Here is an 18,132-nt window from a genome sequence, read left to right on the forward strand (position 1 = left end):
CAAATGTCTACATTTCCATTGCTTTTCATATTATTCCTTTGAATATTGTTGTAATTGATACCTCGATTCCTTCTTTTTTTCTGAAGGATGATTTACGTTTGTTGAGTGTGAATTTTGAAAGTTTAGTTTTGCTTAAAAACTTTGATCCTTTGAATTTTGACACAATGTGTTTTCTCCCTAAAGTAAACTTATTGGTAAGAGTGAAGCTTAAATTTATCTCACATTATTTTGGGTTTAATTATTAAATTTCCTTTTTCAAAGTTTTTTCATGTTGTTATAGCTTTGGGAAATCAATTTATTTGTAGCTCAGGGAAATGATTTCAAATACATTTCTGGGCAAATGATGAGTCTTAAAAGACTGCAAAACTTGTATTTTATGCCTGTAGGGATTATATCCTAAGATCATACAGTCCCAAATCCCTTTTTGACAGTTTTTACATCATATAGAGTTACAGGATCATGGTCTTTTTGCAAAATGAATGCAAATGTGTAAACAGAAACCAAGACTCTTCTTCAAAGACAATGAGATGAGCAAACAGTTCCAAGCCTGGTGGCAGCTTGGTCTTTCCAAAACTGGACCTGGGAGCAGGGGCACGGGTTGAGGGTGGAAGTTGTTTGCCCTGGGCCCAGGTGATAATCGGGTGCAGTGTCTATAGACGATATTTCCAAATATGCCCCCACCCCCAATAGAACCAACTAAATATGTCTGCCTTTTATTAATAACGTATTCTGCTGATTCTAAACCACGTCAGCAATAAAATATTTGTCGCCCCTGGGGCGGACCACTTCCACCACCATCCCCCCCACCCTCGGTACTGCATCTGCATTGTGCAAGATTTGACTTAATTTCACCAGTGGAAAAATGATTTACTTTAGAACACAGTGGCTTCCTCCACAAAACCATGGTTTAGCATATGATCTCATTATCTTTAATCCCATTATCCTGGGAACTCATGGGGTTTTTTTGTTTTTGTTTTCTAATATATGTCTCACCATAATCTCGATCTCTCAAGTAAATAGATCCTCTGATTTCATTTTTATTTAGGGCTGAGGCTGTAGACTCTTATTGCCTCTGCATATTGTTCCTGAATCTTTTGATTGCCATAAACAAGCTCCTAAGTCACACTACTTTAAACCCCAAAGGCGATTTTATTATAATGATATCAGTGTATCTCATAGCACCCAGGGCGCAAAATACAGCTACTGAGTGTCACCAGGACTCTCTCTCTCTCTCTCTCTCTCTCTCTCTCTCTCTCTTTTCTCTCTCTCTCTCTCTCTTTAAATCTTTGTCCTTCTTGGTGTATTTGCTTCATTTTATGCTGTCCTTCTTTCTGTAGTTGGGCTGTTCTCAATGACATATTATTATCACCTGGGTAGTTTTCAATTCTGTATACTAATAATTATATAAAATTGGAGAGTTAAAAATACTATTCATTCCTAGATGTTAACAAGGAAGAGGTGAAGAGGTGTATTTTCTCACCTTTTCAATAGAAATGAAATTATTCAAATAAAAAGTTTATTTGAATAATAAATATTAGTGTCTGAGCCTTACTGCCAGAAATTCTGATTCAGTGGGTCTGGAGTAGGGTCTAGACACTGGTAAGTTTTTAAAAAGCTCCCCTGGGAATCCTAGTGTGCAATCAAAGTTGGAAATTGCTATGATGGGCTGCTGTCTTTTTCAGTTTCTCTAGAAGAGAATGAGTCCCATTCCTTTCCTCCTGTCAAAGTTTGAAATTTCCTGAGATGAAGAACCATCAGGCCAGCTTGAGTCAGCTGCCATCCCCTGACCCAGTCAGCTCTGGCCAGGACCATCTTCAAACTGGCTGTGTGTGCAGTAATCATGGCAGAGCAAGCAGTTTCCAGACTAGCATGGGTAGGGTGAGGGGACAAAATAATTAATATAATAATAATTAATAATAATAATAGATTTCCAGTGTATGCCTCCAACAGAAATGCAAATTGGGTCCTGAACTGCTAAATCTGACACCATCTGGCTGTTGATAAGCCAAAACCATTATTTCTTATTATAGCTATGTTTCAAATGATGTCTTTGCTTTAAAAGAATGGAATGATAGAGAATTATTCTTTGTCAGTTTGACAGTGTTGTATAGCAAAATACAAATTAAATATATTTAACAACAAAAACAAACACTCTGTCTGTATCCGTGGGCCTTACAAGTTGCTATGCATAACTAATGTATGTTAATAAGTACTATTCATGAAGGTCACTTCTAGGCTTAAAGTTCCAGTTGCGGCAGGTAGCGTTGTACTCCATAATGCATCTGGTCTTTAAAATTTCAAATTTCCATAAAGAAATTCTCTAATCTGTTAGTAGGCTGTGAGTCACCTCTCCCCTGCACCCCCCGCCAAATCGTATTGTAGGAAATTCTATCTCAGTCTTGTCTTTGAAGGGGCTGTGTCTTGTCTAGGATCTGGCAAGAATTCTGAGTATCTTAGTCAATAATATGGTAATAACTGTGTGTAGTGCCAGGTGGGCATTAGACTAACTGGGAGGATCACTGCATAAATTATATAATTGTCTAACCACTATGCTATACTCCTGAAACTAACATAAAATAATACTGAACATCAACTATAATGAAAAAAACACACGAGAATTCTGAGAGTCTTAAGCAGTCTCCAATTGTCTTGTAGCCAGAAGAGAGTGGTACTGTCACTTCTCTGTAACCTTGGGCATAGAGACCTTCTGTGATGGTCCCTAAGGCCACAGACCTCAGATTTCCAGCCCTCCTTGTACCCCGAGTCACCCACAGGAAGTCCTGTCACCTATATGGGCATTTGATTGCTGATGACCAGGGAATCTCTGCTTTGGGAGGATGGTATTGTGAGGGAAAGCAGGAGATGCATGATGCTGATGCAAGACGGTTGAGTGTCTCCAGCTGGTTCTAAAAAGAGAACTGGGCTTCCAGGAGCAAGAACTGGACTTTAGGGGAGAGAAAAGCTCTGTGATTTCCGAAGGAAACAGAGCAGGAAGAGAGAGGGAGAAGAATGCATGAAAAATGGAAGAGCAGTTTCCCAGGCCCCTGAGAATTGGCAGAGATTGGACCTGACCTGGAAAGTCTTTGGCCATTGAGAAAATAATCAGTGTGATTTCTTTGGACCTGGCTGCCAGAAAGGAGAGTGGGACACACATGTTTCAGTGTGGATGAAGCAGGGCTGTGCACTGAGGCCCAAAGGCCAGCAATGATTGTACATCTCAGCAGAAGCTAGCAGAGAGGGAGGCTTATCCTTGCATGCTTCTCTCCGGATGCTGATGTCAGACTATCATTCCTGGGGAGGAAGGAAGAGGAAAAGAAAGGAAATGCTGAATTGATCAAAAGAGACCTAGTTTAAACTGCAAGTCAATGAATTTACCTTGCATGGGAAAATTTCCATCATTGGCTTCAACAAAGGCTCCAGTGCAAATTTAATTTGGTTATAGTACAAAAAACAGTTACATCTGTTTCATGACTGCTAAGCACAGTCGTCATGGTCTTTGTGTACTTGTCCTAAGTATTTTAAGTACCAATTGTTCCTCAGTTGATTTATTCAGAATGCTGGTGGTACGTCGGAGAGGCACATCTCTCTCACCCCTAGGTCTTGGATCTCCTTGGCTGTTGTCCTCCTTCTGGAATCTCATCCAAACCAGTTCAAAACTTATTCGGTGCAAAAGTTTCTTCCTGCCCAAAGACCAAATAGTAGACAAATTGCCTTTGGAATAGAAATAGTGATGCCTTGGCCATTTATTTATTCATTTAATTATCCAGAAGCGAGTAAAATAACAATATTTTCCGGCATTCAAATATTAAGAAAGTTTGCCATCCAGAGAGCTTCCTGAAAGGGAGTTTGAAAGCATACATTCCAGCAAGAAGTAAAGTAAATACAGAGAAAAGGCACAAAATACAAGAAAGATGTGAAATGTAAGGAACCAAAGGAGAAAAAGTGTCTTTTTTCAACTGAACTGGATGGCAATGTCCTTTCCGGTTTAGGAGTTAGATGGTTCCTTGCTTTCTTATTGTTTTTTAATTTTTTGAGGTCAGCTTGGGAGGCATTTTCCTCTTTCTATTTATGTTAGAAAATACTTACTCATGGCTCTTTCATCTATATGAATTATGAATAATTATTTTCATATACATGAAAGTGAGAGAGAGTACCAAATGTCAAACGAGATGGAACTAAATTTCACAAAAATACCATGAAATTATTTCAAAAGTAATCTGAAATTCCACCTTATGACCTAATTTAAAAATACCTCTGAGAATGAATATGCATATTTTAGTGTAATTAGTAAGGCATCGAGTAAAGAGGTTCATATTTTTAATTCCTCCACTGCCATGCTGATCAGAGGAGGGATGCCATTTAAAATTTCTCTCTTAAATATTCTCGTTTTGTGAAAAGGAAATAGAATTATTACTCAACAATGGGCATAATTATGAGGATTTATACTATATAAATATTCAAATTTAATGCTTTTATGAACATTCATAGGTCAGAAATCATTCGTATGTAATGAACTGTCACATATTTTTATCTTATACCTATTATATATTTTTATGCCGGGCTCTTTTACTTTTGAGTCTTCACTCATGTGAATGATATATTTCTGATGTGCTTTAGTAGAACTATTAAGTATTGTAGCTTGATGCGTTCCCTAGTTATCAGTTATGATAATGAGATGGGTCTTATGGAAAATAAATGCTGAAGTCTATTGAAGAATGGAGAAAATTTGCATTAATAGAAATACATAATAAATCTTGAAATGATACATATATATATATATTTTTTTCTTTTTTTTTTTTTTCTAAATGCTACCTAAATATCAGCTCAACTATCTCACTTATTTCTCTTCATTTCTAGATTTGTTTCTCCTTCTGTATTTCCTCTCTCTGTTAATGTTATAAAAATTCACTCAGATGCTTAGTCTAGAAACATTAGCATCATATTTTCCTCTGCTACCTTTTCCCTAAATGTATGCTTACTCGTCTAAACCTAATTTTTAATAGGTTTCTGCTCTTCACTCCTTTTTCTTGCTCATTTGGTCACGAGGTCTTCTGAATCCATGTCCCTGCCATTGCCCTGGTTTTAGTCCTCGGTATTTGCCTGGACTAAGGAATGGCCTCTACATGGGCTCCCTGGCTCTTGTCTCTGCCTTCTAACCTACCCTCTGCCTCGCTGGCAGAATAATATTTCTCAAATAAAATTTGATGCTGTCATTAAAGGACTCGGTGGGTGTTCATTGTCCATGGAAAATCCCATTGCTTTGCTCGGCATAGAACTCGCCTCATTTTGGCATCAGTGTACCTTTAGCCAATGAGCTGAACGTATTACTTTCTCATCACACACCTAATGAATGCTCCAACTCTGTGACCGTCTCAGTCATCCCTGAATAGGCCTGTCTTTGGACATGCTGCTTCTCTGCCTGGAATACTGTTCTTCCTTGCCCCCTGGCAAGGTCCACATCAAATGCCACCTTGTTTGTAATGTTTCCCCAAATCCCCTTAGGGAAAGTTTATCATTTTTTTGCCATAGGTTTCTAAAGCATGTTTTGTATACCTCAAGGAGGATACTTATGACATTAATTTATACTTTTTATGTTATCTGTTTTCCTCAATTAGATTGTAGATTCCTGAAGGGCCAGACCAGGTCTTATTTGTCTCAAATACCATCTCTGGAGGCTAAATTTTCATTGCATGAAACAGGTCCAAGGTATGTCCATGTTTTTTGAATGAAGAAATGAGGCCCACAGAATTTAAGTATCTTGTCGAATTTCATAAAATGGATCATGACAGAATTGGGGGAAGAACACAGATCTTTTGACTTTCAACTTATTTCATGCTCTTCACCAATGTGAAAAAGTTTATTTTTTTCCCAATTATAAATCTAATTATTTGTAGAAAAATAGAATAGAGAGGGAGGACATGTGAAAAAATATTCTATCCTTTTTTTTTTTGTAATTGCTAATGTTTTGGTGTCTTTCCAGTGTTTTTATTAATGTTTCCTTTTTAAAAATAATATTTAGAAATTAGAAAAACCTCAAGGATAAATATGATAATAATACATCATCTATATCTCCACCTCCAGAATTACCTGCTGTTAACATATTGCTATATTTGGTTCCAGTCTATTTCTTACTCAATCCCTCCTTTTTAGACCATTCTTTTATTTGGTAGAAATAATACATGCTTATTATAAAGGAATTCAAAGAGAGCAGAAAATTTAAACGGTGAAAGTAAAAGAAATCATTCCCAATTTTGCTACATAGAAATAACCATTGTTAATGATTAAATAGTATTCCAGGTATTTTTCTATGTATGTATGTTTATATACAAGGATATGATAGATTGATTAGTAAATATAAAGAAAAGCAGAAAGCAATACAATTATGAAAAGGAGATTATACTATGTTTGTTATTTTAAGTAAAAGTTAATGCATTTAATTTTATTTAAATTAAATAGGAAAAAAAGAAACAAGTGAAACCTAAGGGATAGTTGAACTTCTAAGATATTTTTCTCTTTTACAATAATATCTAGATATATTATTTGCTAGAAGATGTTTGCTAAAAGAAAGATTATGAAATATATTGAGATTGAAGGTAATGATTTTAAAAAATCCCTGTTAATTTTAGGCTGTGTAGATTTATTCCCTACTAGAACGATGAGGTTTTAGCACCATCATATTTCCTATTTTCCTTTCATTTCTTAATTTTAGACAGTTACATTATACTTTTACATTGATCTTTTCTCCATTCTAAGTTTCAGGGAAATGCTCTTGCATTATATCTGAATACAATCCTGTATTTTTGGTTACACTTATTGTGTGCTCTTCTTCAGTGATGGCAATCGTCCTTGCTTTGGATTATCTTCGTCTGTCTTCCATTTCTATCACCCTCTCTATTTGCATTTCACTTTTTCTTTCTCATCAGTGTTTCTGCTTATTAGCTCAAGTCTTTCTTTTATATTGATACTTTACTTTTTATTATTGCCTTTCTGTTGCTTGAAGTTCTTAGTTTATGAATTTCATGTTATTATTTTGATCTTTAAGGTTTTATCTTCATCTGCTATTTTATCATTTCCTCCTAAAGCTCATGTGTAAAAAACCCAAAAACATTCCATATTAACTTGTTCTATGGTTTGAACTAATTGTGTGTGTGTGTGTGTGTGTGTGTGTGTGTGTGTGTGTTGGAGTTTTTGGCCATTTTTCATAAACTCTGCTCCTTTGTGTTTTTCTTCCAAACATTTCTTCATAATGTTTGCAATGTTTTGATGCATTTCCTTTTATCCTGCTCATGCTTAAATTGTTCTGATATACAGTGGGTGACTTCTTGGCCTCCTCTCTCTATATGTGACACTGCTTTGTTTTTGGCCACGATATGGTTTGCGGTCTGGGCATTTTGTGCTTTATTCACTTTCTGCAGCCCAGGGGAATTGTAGGGGGAAGAGCTCAGCGGCAGCCCTATTCCTGGTATATCAGGTGAGCTCCCAGATAGAATCAGCCAGCACTCACAAAAGGATTTACCTGAAAAGGATTAAGCTGAAAAGAATAAACTGAAGAGAATTTAATGAAGAGGATTTTTTACAGAGGTGCCGGCAAGGCTAAGGGAGCCAAGAGGAGATAATGGGGAACCAGGGGATTAGGAGAAGTCTACTCCTAGACCTCAAGAGGCAAGAGGAGGGAATCACTGGATCCTGCTGTGCATTGCAGCCTGCAAGAGACAGTGTCCAGTGGGCATGCTAGCCAGAGGAGAGCAGTCACTTCTAGCATGGTGACTGCCGATGGAGAGGAAAGAGGGGATACATATCCCCACATCTCTATTCTCTCCCCCTCTGATCTTTGGGTGATCACTTCCAATGGAAGAACGTAACTGGAAGCCAGAGGCAAGATAGTCTTCATAGGCCAGTTGCAGAGGTGGGCTCAGCTCTCTGTTACTGAGATTTTCTTAAATGCCCTGTACCAGAATTTACCACATTTTCCTGGGCGGTTTATACCAACAGCAGATGTCACTGCGCTCCAGATTATTTTTCTGACTCAGGATGACTTGGGAGTCTTTATTTCACCAGAAAGAGTCAGTCTCTGTTCCCTTCCCCATTTACAATGTAGGCCTAACATCCAATTTAAAATTCTCCACTTAGAAGAGGAAAAGAAAACCAACAGATTCTTGCATTTTGATTTTTTTCTATGTTTCTGGGTATTAATGAGATTTCTGAAGATTTTTTTCTACTCTATCATTTGGCTGAGAGGGGAAGAGAACAGGAGGATAAAGTTTAGGAGGTGTCTTCTGCTACAAACTTAAAATTTTTCAGTTTCCTTCTTTAACAGTTTTTGAAGCTATTCCCTTAAGTCCTGCCCCTTTTCTCATTTTGTCGTAATTAGTGGCGTTTCTGCTGGTTTTCAATATTTTTTAGTGTTGGGGGAAATATTCTATTATTAATTTCCATCTTGTTTTTCTATAGATGTGTATATTTTAAAGACAGCCTCTTAATGACTATTCTTCCCATTCACAGTATAAAATTATAATATACTACTACCTCATACTACTATGTTATCAAAGCTCTTCATAAATGTTGTTTTAATGTTTGTGCAATGTTTTTACATAGATTTATTTTACTTTACTATCTATTTTATTATTTGGCATCTATTTTATTTCCATATACACATTTTTGCTACTGTACATACAACTGTCATCAGCAAGCTTGTACGTCATGCTTTTTTCTATACTTCAAGCTCTTTCTATATGACAGGGTCCCTAAAGTGCTGCAATACTACAATAGTTTGGGTTTACTTGGTTAACTAATATTCATTTCCCAATACTGTGAACTATTACAGTCTTTTAAATATATCTTGGGCAGCTGTTGACTGTCAGAGTAGATTCTTTCTTGGTTTTGTGGTGACTCACAAGGTAGGTGATTCTTGGGCACACCTTTACCAAGGGCCTGACGTAGATGCCATCTGCACATGCTCATTCCCGTTTACTAGTTACCTTCCAGAGGTGAGGAAACACCGTGACTCAGCATTGCTTGAACCCTACTACAAAAACGGAAAGTATCCAACTCAAAAGAGGATTAGTGAAACTGGCTAAGGTTCAGGGGAACCAATGAGAATGATTTAAAGATTAAAAAACTGGAGAAAAGGGAGTGTTTACTTAAACATATGGATAGGTAGCTCTGTGGGTGTGGTTTAGGGCGCAGAGGATCATCCTTATTCCCAGGTATTTGGCCTACTGACCTCGGTTAGTGCCTAACTTCCTCCTGTTGGAGAGATTACCGCTAGAAAATACCTGTGAAAAATGTACACTTACCTGGGATGACTAAAATTAAATATATATATATATATATATATATATATATATATATATATATATTCATTTTCACATGACTGATAGCTTATTTGATTAGTTAACTGTTCCTTCTTGGCAGTCAGAAGAATTCTGAAAGACCCAAGAAAGAAGGTCCTTGATATGTGAAAGGTTGCTTCAAAGGAGGAATGTCTAAGGAGGAAGATTCGAGATTGGAACTAAAAGTGATACCCTGAGCATCCGGGCACAGCATGGGACATGACTCGGGATAAAGATAGAAGGAATTCTGAAAGCAATATTTAGTTTGTAAATTTCTTTAAGGTCATTTAAACCTAGATCTCCTTCCCTCTCTGAATCTGAGAGAGAGAAAGAGAGAGAGAGAGAGAGAGAGAGAGAGAGAGAGAGAGAGAGAGATTGAGATCTGCTCTCTTACATGTCCAGTGAGGACAGAAAGGAAGACAGGGACAGAATGATGTAGATAAAAGAGCCCTGAATCAGGAGTCAAAAGAGAGTCTGGCTCTTTTAATAACTTGGGGTGTGATCTTGGGAAGGCCACTTATTCTCTGGACAATTTCCTCTTTGATAAAAAAAGGAAAATAATAACTTCTCTGCCTACCTCATAACATTTTGTGATGTCAAGGTAAAAGTTATACGTGAAAATGTTCTGAAAAAATTAATCCCATGCAAAAAATCAGCTCTTTCTTATTTTAGAAAAGCCACCTGACATAATGAAAAAAAAAATCACAAACCTGGGTTCAAATCACAAATATGCCACTTAGTACTTGTGAAGTTGGGTAAGGTCAGCATCTAGCCCCTTGTTTTAGAAAATTGTGAAAGTGACCTCAGTTGTGCAGAATTACTCAGTGGCATTAAAAGAGCTAACGTATGCATAGTGCCAGACTCACAGTAAACAGAAAACAGCTATTTGTCTTACTCTCCTCTTCCCTTCCATAGTGTCTGTGTTCAGGCAGGAGGGATGGGATTGGTCGTTGACTAGAGGTGAAACAGTGGGATGGCTAAATGATAGATACTACACCTCTGAGATCATCTGTCGCGTATTCCCACAGTCTGTTGGGGAACTTGGATAGCATTTTGTGGATCTCACTTGAAGCCTCAGCAATTCATTACAAAATCTAATTATGTAAATAGAGCCTCAGACTGTCAGCTGACAATGCTGGTGATTGAAATACTCCTGGGTGGCTGCTAAAGTTCTGTCTGGAGTTTTGTTTACCTTTGGTTGTGATTGCTATTCAATAATTTCTTTTCTTCCTAATCAAGATTTAAGAGTTCAAGTTGAAGAATTTTGTTCCCCCCCGCCCCCCCTCCAAATCACCCTATTAAATTGCTCTGGTCTCTATCGCTTGTGTGGGTGAATGTGTGTTCATATTAAGCAAATGTTTGTTCTGATGGGGCCATCCACAAAACATGTCTCAGCGTGCAGCTCACATGTTTTCTTTCTGCTGGTTTTGTCTTTCATGAGTGAGCTGTGTCAGTTGCCAGTCAACCAATGTCTTTGGAGTGGAGGAATTTGACATAGAGATAGGGAGAGATATTTCAAAATTAAATTGCTAACAAAGATGAGAATCATTTTGTGGAATCTGGAACTTTGGAATACTTGTTGTCATGTCTAGTCCACTAGCTTTGACTTTGTCCCTAGGGACAAGCCCTGTTGAAGTCCCCAACCCCTTTGGCAGTGCTTCAGAAATCCCATTACACGGGGACTTGCCAAGGTGGTAATGAGACAGGGAAGAAATCAGCCTTGTTAAATTTCTAGCTGTTAGGACATTGCTTGGAAATGAGGAACTTCTTTTCTCTTTGTTGAATAAACACATAAGTGAACATCTGAGTCACATTTTTTCTCAGATTTGGAAAGCAGGCAGCAGAGAATGGGAAAACATATTCTAGCTTGGATGGTTTGAAATGTTATCTCTTTGCAATCTGGTCATTGTACACTTTGCTGTTCCTCTTTTCTTGTATGTATAAAAGGGGAGGGGAGCAGTTCCTTAACTAAAAAAAAAATTCCAACACTTTGCATTTGGCACATTTTACTTTGTGAAATTTCAGTGCTGATATAATTGCTTCCTGCTTTTTTGGTGTGAATCACATAGGTGACTGTATCTTCAGGTTGTATGTTTCTGAGAGATAAGCCTTTCCTGAAATGCATTCTATAATGAATGTTTTGGCTTGGGCTATGGGGAAACCAACATTTTCAAACATTTGTTTGAGAGGGAAGAGTTATACTCCAGCTACCCCTGCATATCAGGGAGGTGAGGAATGGCCTCGGGAAGGAGGTCTGAACCAGTACAGACCTGTGGCTTTTCAAGAGAAAATGGGGTGAGAGGCTCTGGTGGGGGGTGGGAATTTGTAGGGGGAGTGAGTGGTCAAAAGATTGGACTCATGCTACTATTTTGCCACTATACCCTTTTGCTTCACCTAAACTTTTGCTTTCATGGAACTGGAAAAAGAGCTAATATGAAAAGGCTTAATGTGAACAAATCTGGAAGAAAAATGATTCCAATTAAGTCCAGATTAAAACATGCCACTTTATTTAAAGAGCAATCAGTTTTATAAGCAAAATACAAAAGGAGTCAATTTCAGAAAATGATCTTTCTAATTAAAAGAATAGAAAAAAATAGCTAAAATTGCAGTAAAATTAGAGTCACACAGTTGCTGACACGGGGAAAGATAGCATTCTATAGACGTGGTCCTAGTTCTTTTACGATAAGGTAGACATGGATTGTAAAAAAGATGTTAGAAAATTCTGGGCTGTAGGTAGCAGTATTACTACCAAAAAAAAAAAAAAAATTCTGCAATGTCTTGTGAAGGTCATTACTACATAATAAAAAGTGCTCATTTGTCATATATAGAAACATAATTTTAGTAATCAAAAAGCATTTTAATAACAATTATAAATTCACTATACTTAAAATTTAAAACAAAATGACAATATCATAAAGAATTTTTCAATACAACATCTTAAAAATTTTAAGCAAATTGAATGGTCTTCATTTTGATTTGTGGACCTTAACATTTATTCAACTCCTCCTCCTTTTATTTTTTTAAATCTATTGAGTATATGGGTTGAGTAGTGTTAACTCTATGAAAGTCTGTTGTCTTGCTTGTCTTATTGTCATTCCCTAAATCAGTATTTGTTTATTTATTATTTTAAAAATTTTAAATTAAATTTCTTGGGGTGACATTGGTTAGTAAAATTACATTAGTTTCAAGTATGCAATTCTATAATATATCACCTATATATTGCATTGTGTGTTCACCAACCAGAGTCAGTTCCCTTTCCGTCACCATATATTTGATCCCCTTTACCCTCTTTTGCCGCTCCCCTCCCCCCTTATCTTCTGGTAACCACTAAACTGTTATCTGTGTCTATGATTTTTTTGTTTGTTTATTTGTCTTATTTGTTTGTTGCTTTAATCATGTCTTGTTTATTTGTTGCCTTAAATCACTTTGTAAAAATTAGTTTTGAGTAAGAGGAAGAACATTCTATATGATGAGAATTCTAATCTAAAGTAATACATTTCAGAAAAACATGGACTCATGTTCAGATTTTATGAGAATTCATGTCAACAAATTTATCAGTGGTTTTATTTTTTCCATTTTTGATGATTTTACCCAAAGCACTAACTGCACTGGTGATGATTCTCATATGTCAGGTTGATGATTTGCCTCCTGGAATTTTCATCCATTTGAATGAGTTAGGTTGGAATAAAGGATGCAAACATGACTGCAATTGACTTAAAAATGTATCTCCATCTGGGTTGCTACTAAGTACATTAAAAATGATGAGCAACAAAGTTATCCTTTTGCTTAAAGAACTACAGACCTTCAAAAAACTGTTGAAAATAGGCTGAAACAGATAATGCAAAATATTTTAAATAATCATTGTATTTCAGGGGAAATTCAGCTAGGCAAGTATTTCAATGCAGTAAGCAGGATTTAAATATACATTCTGCTTAATCTTTAAAATAATGGGATTGTTTGCTACAGATTTATTCATGGTTTGGATAAAGACTATTTTTTTTTTGGCTAAAAATGGTCATCCATTGCAAAAGTCCCTGGCCTTTGTGGATGACAGCCAAGTCTTCTGACTCCTTCCATCTGAAAGCGAAGAAACAGCAAATGCCTTTCAAAGAGGATCTCACTCAGGATGAAAAATATTAGCATAGTTAACAGTTAATATGAAAATCTTCAACTTATATGAGTTCTCTTTACAGCACAGAGCCTGAGGCAAGTTGTCAGCTCTTTCCGACCACTTTCCCTCCCTTTCTTTCCTCTTCCTTCATTTAGTATATCGTGTGCCCACCATTGTGCCAAGGCACTGACTGAGGTGCCAAGGAATCAATTCAGTTTTGACATCAGTTTTGGCAGAAATAAGTTGCTATTTACTTATGAAAATACAGCTCCAGAATTAGGTGGGAAAGAGGGACAATAGGCCAAACCTGGTGCTGACTCTCCTTCAAAATATGTTTCTAGGCTGAGTTTACACATAGGAATCCCAAGTCACGTTCCACCATAGCCACCCACCTGTTTCTCAGCCCTGCCTAACCCAAGAGTGAGCCATCATTCCCGCTCCCTGAACACGGGCTGTTATTTCTTACACCCGGGCAGACAGCTTCCTTTGGAGGGTTTCCCACATGAGGCATCACAGGCAAGCTGACCACAGAGGCGGGAGGTTATCCATCAACGGCTTGTGCCTCCCTGTGCCAGCGGCTGCTCTCCCAGGCAGCCTCTTGGTGAAGGGAATGGGGAACCACAGGGAGTCCACCTCTGGGACAGCGACTTCTAAGTAGACAGCACTAAGGCCAGAACCCAATCTCCTTAGATGACTGGGTGGGTCGTGGCATGGAACTTTGAAAGCTTCAGATTGGAGACGTTTTGCCTTGTCATTTCTTTTCAGAGCAGCAAGAACGGCCGCTCTGTGAAAGACGATGAATCATACGCTTTTGCTGTGCTGCTTAGTGTTCCTTTGGCCCACAGAGTCCTGCAGGACAGTATGTCAGGTAAGAGAAGGGGGGAGGGAGGATGACATGGTGGGGAGAGCAAATGGAAAATAAAACTCATCAGTTAGCCAGACCTCAATGATCCTAGCTGAAGCGTAGGGAAAAGATGGTGGTAGAAGGGTTCAGCCAGAAGAAATTGCAACTACAGGTAACCAAAACCTATTTTAGCCCAAAGCTGCAAATGATTTTCCCACCAACGTTTTGTGTGAGTTCCTGAAATGAAATGAGGCTCAAATGATTTAAGGGTGATAAATTCTTCTGTCATCCTTTGATGGTGAAGTTTTCAGTTGCTTATCATCAGGACCGTGCCAGAGGCACTTGAAAATGTGGGGGGGCGGTGACGGTGTCACCACGCCTGAGAGATATTCAATGGCATTTAGTGGGCAGGACCCAGGAATGGTCTGGCATAATGAAGTATTGTCCCACCCACAATGACATCTCCTTTGAGAAACCTGATCCTGAACACCATGGATAGGCTGGAAGGAACAACGTACAACTCAGATATTTAATGGTCAATCAAAGTCTAACTGGGATGGGGTTTGTAGCAATTAGCTGTTTGTAAATTTTGTGGGGCAGTGAGCCCTATGGCTCTCTCTGGAATATTTTTCCTCATGCAATAAGTCATTTTAATTTTCATATTAGTTACTTATTAAAAATAAGGTATGGAGAATCATTGAGAGAGAGAGGGCATAAAGTTCTTTGGAGTTTCTTGGGAAAAGAGTATTATAATTGGACCACAAGATCAAGAAGGGAGTTTTGAGGTCAACTGGTGAAGCCTTACTCCCTTATTTGGGAAACTGAGGCCCATGGTGTGGAATGTGACTTTCTTGAAGTCACATACGTACTTCACTAAAGGGCCAAGGTCAGGACCTCTGTCTTCAGATTCTCAGTTTCCTGTTCTTTCCATTTTAATATGTGCCTTCTTAAGAAGAGCCTCCTTAGGAGAGAATGACTTTGAAAATTCTTTCTAAGAGTTTCCAAGTAATATATACTTTAGTCTCCAAGTATTTTGCCCTTGGGTGGATTTCTCCATGACTCCTCTTCCCCTCAACACTGAGCTAGTGCCTAGTTTCTGGGAGAATTGAGAGACCCCTTCAGACAGAACTTTTGCAGGTGGCATCCCAACCCAGCAGCATGAACTATTTTCTTCCTTCATTTTCTCATCTACATTTTCCCACAGGACAGAACTTGGAGAGTAGGCAGAGCATCTGAGGTTAGCTTTGTTTTCTTGATGATTGGGGATCACCTTGCCATTCCATCCTTTTCTTCTGAGTAAGCAAGTTGCTGGATGCTGAGCTTCTGGGTGCTACCCATCTCCTGACCTGCCTACTCACTGAGGCGGCTCTGCAGGTTTAGCAGGTGACAGGTTTTCAAGTGTTTTTTTTTTTTTCCCTTCACAGTATTTATTTGAGAATTATTGATAGCTGAAGCTAAAGTGACTCACATTGGATGCTGCCCTAGAAATGAAATGACCAAGAGTTGTACATGGATGTGCTTTGACAAATTAACTGGGAAGACGTGTGTCAGGTCCTTCACGTAAGAAGACAGTTTCCAGGATTCCTCGTAAACAGCACACCATGGCCTTCTGCCCACACATATGATTAATATAATGTGATTTCACTGGATTCTGTTGAATGGGCCAAGTATTATCCAGAGATGTTCACTCTATGTGCTTTATTATGGCGTATTGGAGACAACAGTCCTCTCTGGATGGGCTTAGGGCATCTTGAGATGCTTGTACTTCTACACAGCCTCCTCTGACTTCTCCACTTAGATGTGGGTTGATTTGGTGGAAAGAGCAGCATTGGGGGAGTTAGGAGAGCTGAGTTCTAGTCCCAGCTCTAAGAGGAACTCCCTGCGTGGCCTGTGCAAGTCACCTCATCTATCTACTCCTTGGTGCCTTGAACTTGGACTTTCTTTTTCCTTATCTGTAAAATGAGGGGGTTGGACTGGCTGACCTATAAGGTCTTTCAGAAATCTGAAAATATTATGTTAGTATTCTTGTTCAGTGGAAGGAAATTAACTCCTCCACGTATGTAATAAGGCTTGATTCTCTTGATTGTGAGGTGAGAAGTCATCTTACATCAATACTTTGAAGGATGTCGTATTCTGTGAATCCTCAGTGATACCTTCTTCACCTTGGGCAGACCCCAAATGCTCACTTCAGGTTCTCCATAAATTCTCATTTGGTAGAGAAAATGGAAAAGTCAGCTTTGTTTCTTGATAGAGAGAAGCAAGGTTGTGAAGAAGAAAGGGGCATGAACTTCAAGTGTTAGTCACTCAGCTGAGTCACTGAATTTCTAGTTTCTTCCCCAATGGTTGAGATCTGGGAATGTAAGTTGGAGTAATTGCACCAAGGCTCTTTCTAGCCACTAGAGGGAAAACTTCTGGGGCACAAACAGGGAGGTTCAGACTTACTCTCCACACAGCCACATACACATCCGTGTATGTACATATGAGGTCTGACAATTAAGTTTGCGAACTCATCCTAGAACAAGTGCTACTTACCTCATTGCTGAATATCACTACGGTCACCTTCGAAGTACTCCCCTTGGGAAGCTATGCACCGATGCCAGTGCTTACTGGACCCTTCAAAGCAATTTTGGAACTCTTTTTCTGGAAGTGCTATCTGAGCTGTCATCATATTACCCTTGACGTCCTGAATGTCACCAAACTGTCTTCCTTTCTATATTTCCTTTATCTTTGGGAAAAGAAAGAAGTCATTGGGGACCAGATTAGGTGAGTCCCCAATGGTGTCCCAATACAGTTATTTGTTTACTGACTAAACACTCCCTTACAGACAGTGCCATGTGAGCTGTTTGTCTAGTTGGTACAAATTCATAATGAATAATCCCTCTGATATCAAAAAAGGTTAGCAACCCCGGTGGCTCACGCGGTTAGAGCTCTGTGCTCCTGACTCCGAAGGCTGCCGGTTCGATTCCCACATGGGCCAGTGGGCTCTCAACTGCCAGGTTGCCAGTTCAATTCCTCGAGTCCCGCAAGGGATGGTGGGCAGCGCCCCCTGCAACTAAAATTGAACATGGCATCTTGAGCTGAGTTGCCACTGAGCTCCCAGATGGCTCAGTTGGTTGGAGCGTGTCCTCTCAACCACAAGGTTGCTGGTCTGGTTCGACTCCCGCAAGGGATGGTGGGCTGTGCCCCCTGCAACTAGCAACGGCAACTGAACCTGGAGCTGAGCTGCGCCCTCCACAACTAAGACTGAAAAAACAACAACTTGAAGCTGAACAGAACCCTAAGATTGAAAGGACAACAACTTGACTTGGAGAAAAGTCCTGGAAGTGCACACTGTTCCCCAATAAAGTCCTGTTCCCCTTCCCCAATAAAATCTTAAAAAAGAAAAAGAAAAAGAAAAAAGCAAAGGTTAGCAATAACGGTGCAATGAGTTCGCAAGCTTAATTGTCTGACCTCATATATGCCAGTGTACACATACATACCAATACGTATATATGCATATGCACATATATGTACAAGATACTGATCTAGCTACTTAGGGGGCTACAAAGAAGCACAATATATTGTCCATGTTCTTAAGGAACTTACAATTTAATTGAGAAGATAATGTGCACATATAAAAAAGATTAGATAGTAAGATAGCAGGTCAGGTGTTTATATGTCATGCATTGAATGAGTGGTATGGGTAATAAATCTTACAGGAGCCAGAGAGGAAAAGATGCATCATTTAAAATTGGATCAGGAAAAGCTTCTTGTAGGAGGCAAATGAACTTTGTATGTGATAGATGTTCAGTAAGCCTATTTTCAGAGAAAAATAATGATAGTGAAAATCTTATATACCACTTATA

The 18,132-nt window shown here is 38.6% G+C and overlaps 1 protein-coding gene across 1 annotated transcript in view; it reads left to right on the plus strand.

Annotated features, from left to right (window-relative positions):
* LOC109448892 (adhesion G-protein coupled receptor F2) overlaps positions 1-18,132 on the plus strand; it is a 52,631-nt gene that overhangs the window by 12,621 nt on the left and 21,878 nt on the right. The window contains exon 4 of the mRNA XM_074333938.1: positions 14,134-14,311. Coding sequence (XP_074190039.1) covers positions 14,134-14,311 — 178 coding nt within the window. The remainder of the gene's footprint in view (positions 1-14,133; positions 14,312-18,132) is intronic.

This window comes from Rhinolophus sinicus, linkage group LG05 (assembly GCF_036562045.2).
Source record: "Rhinolophus sinicus isolate RSC01 linkage group LG05, ASM3656204v1, whole genome shotgun sequence".
NCBI lineage: Eukaryota > Metazoa > Chordata > Mammalia > Chiroptera > Rhinolophidae > Rhinolophus > Rhinolophus sinicus.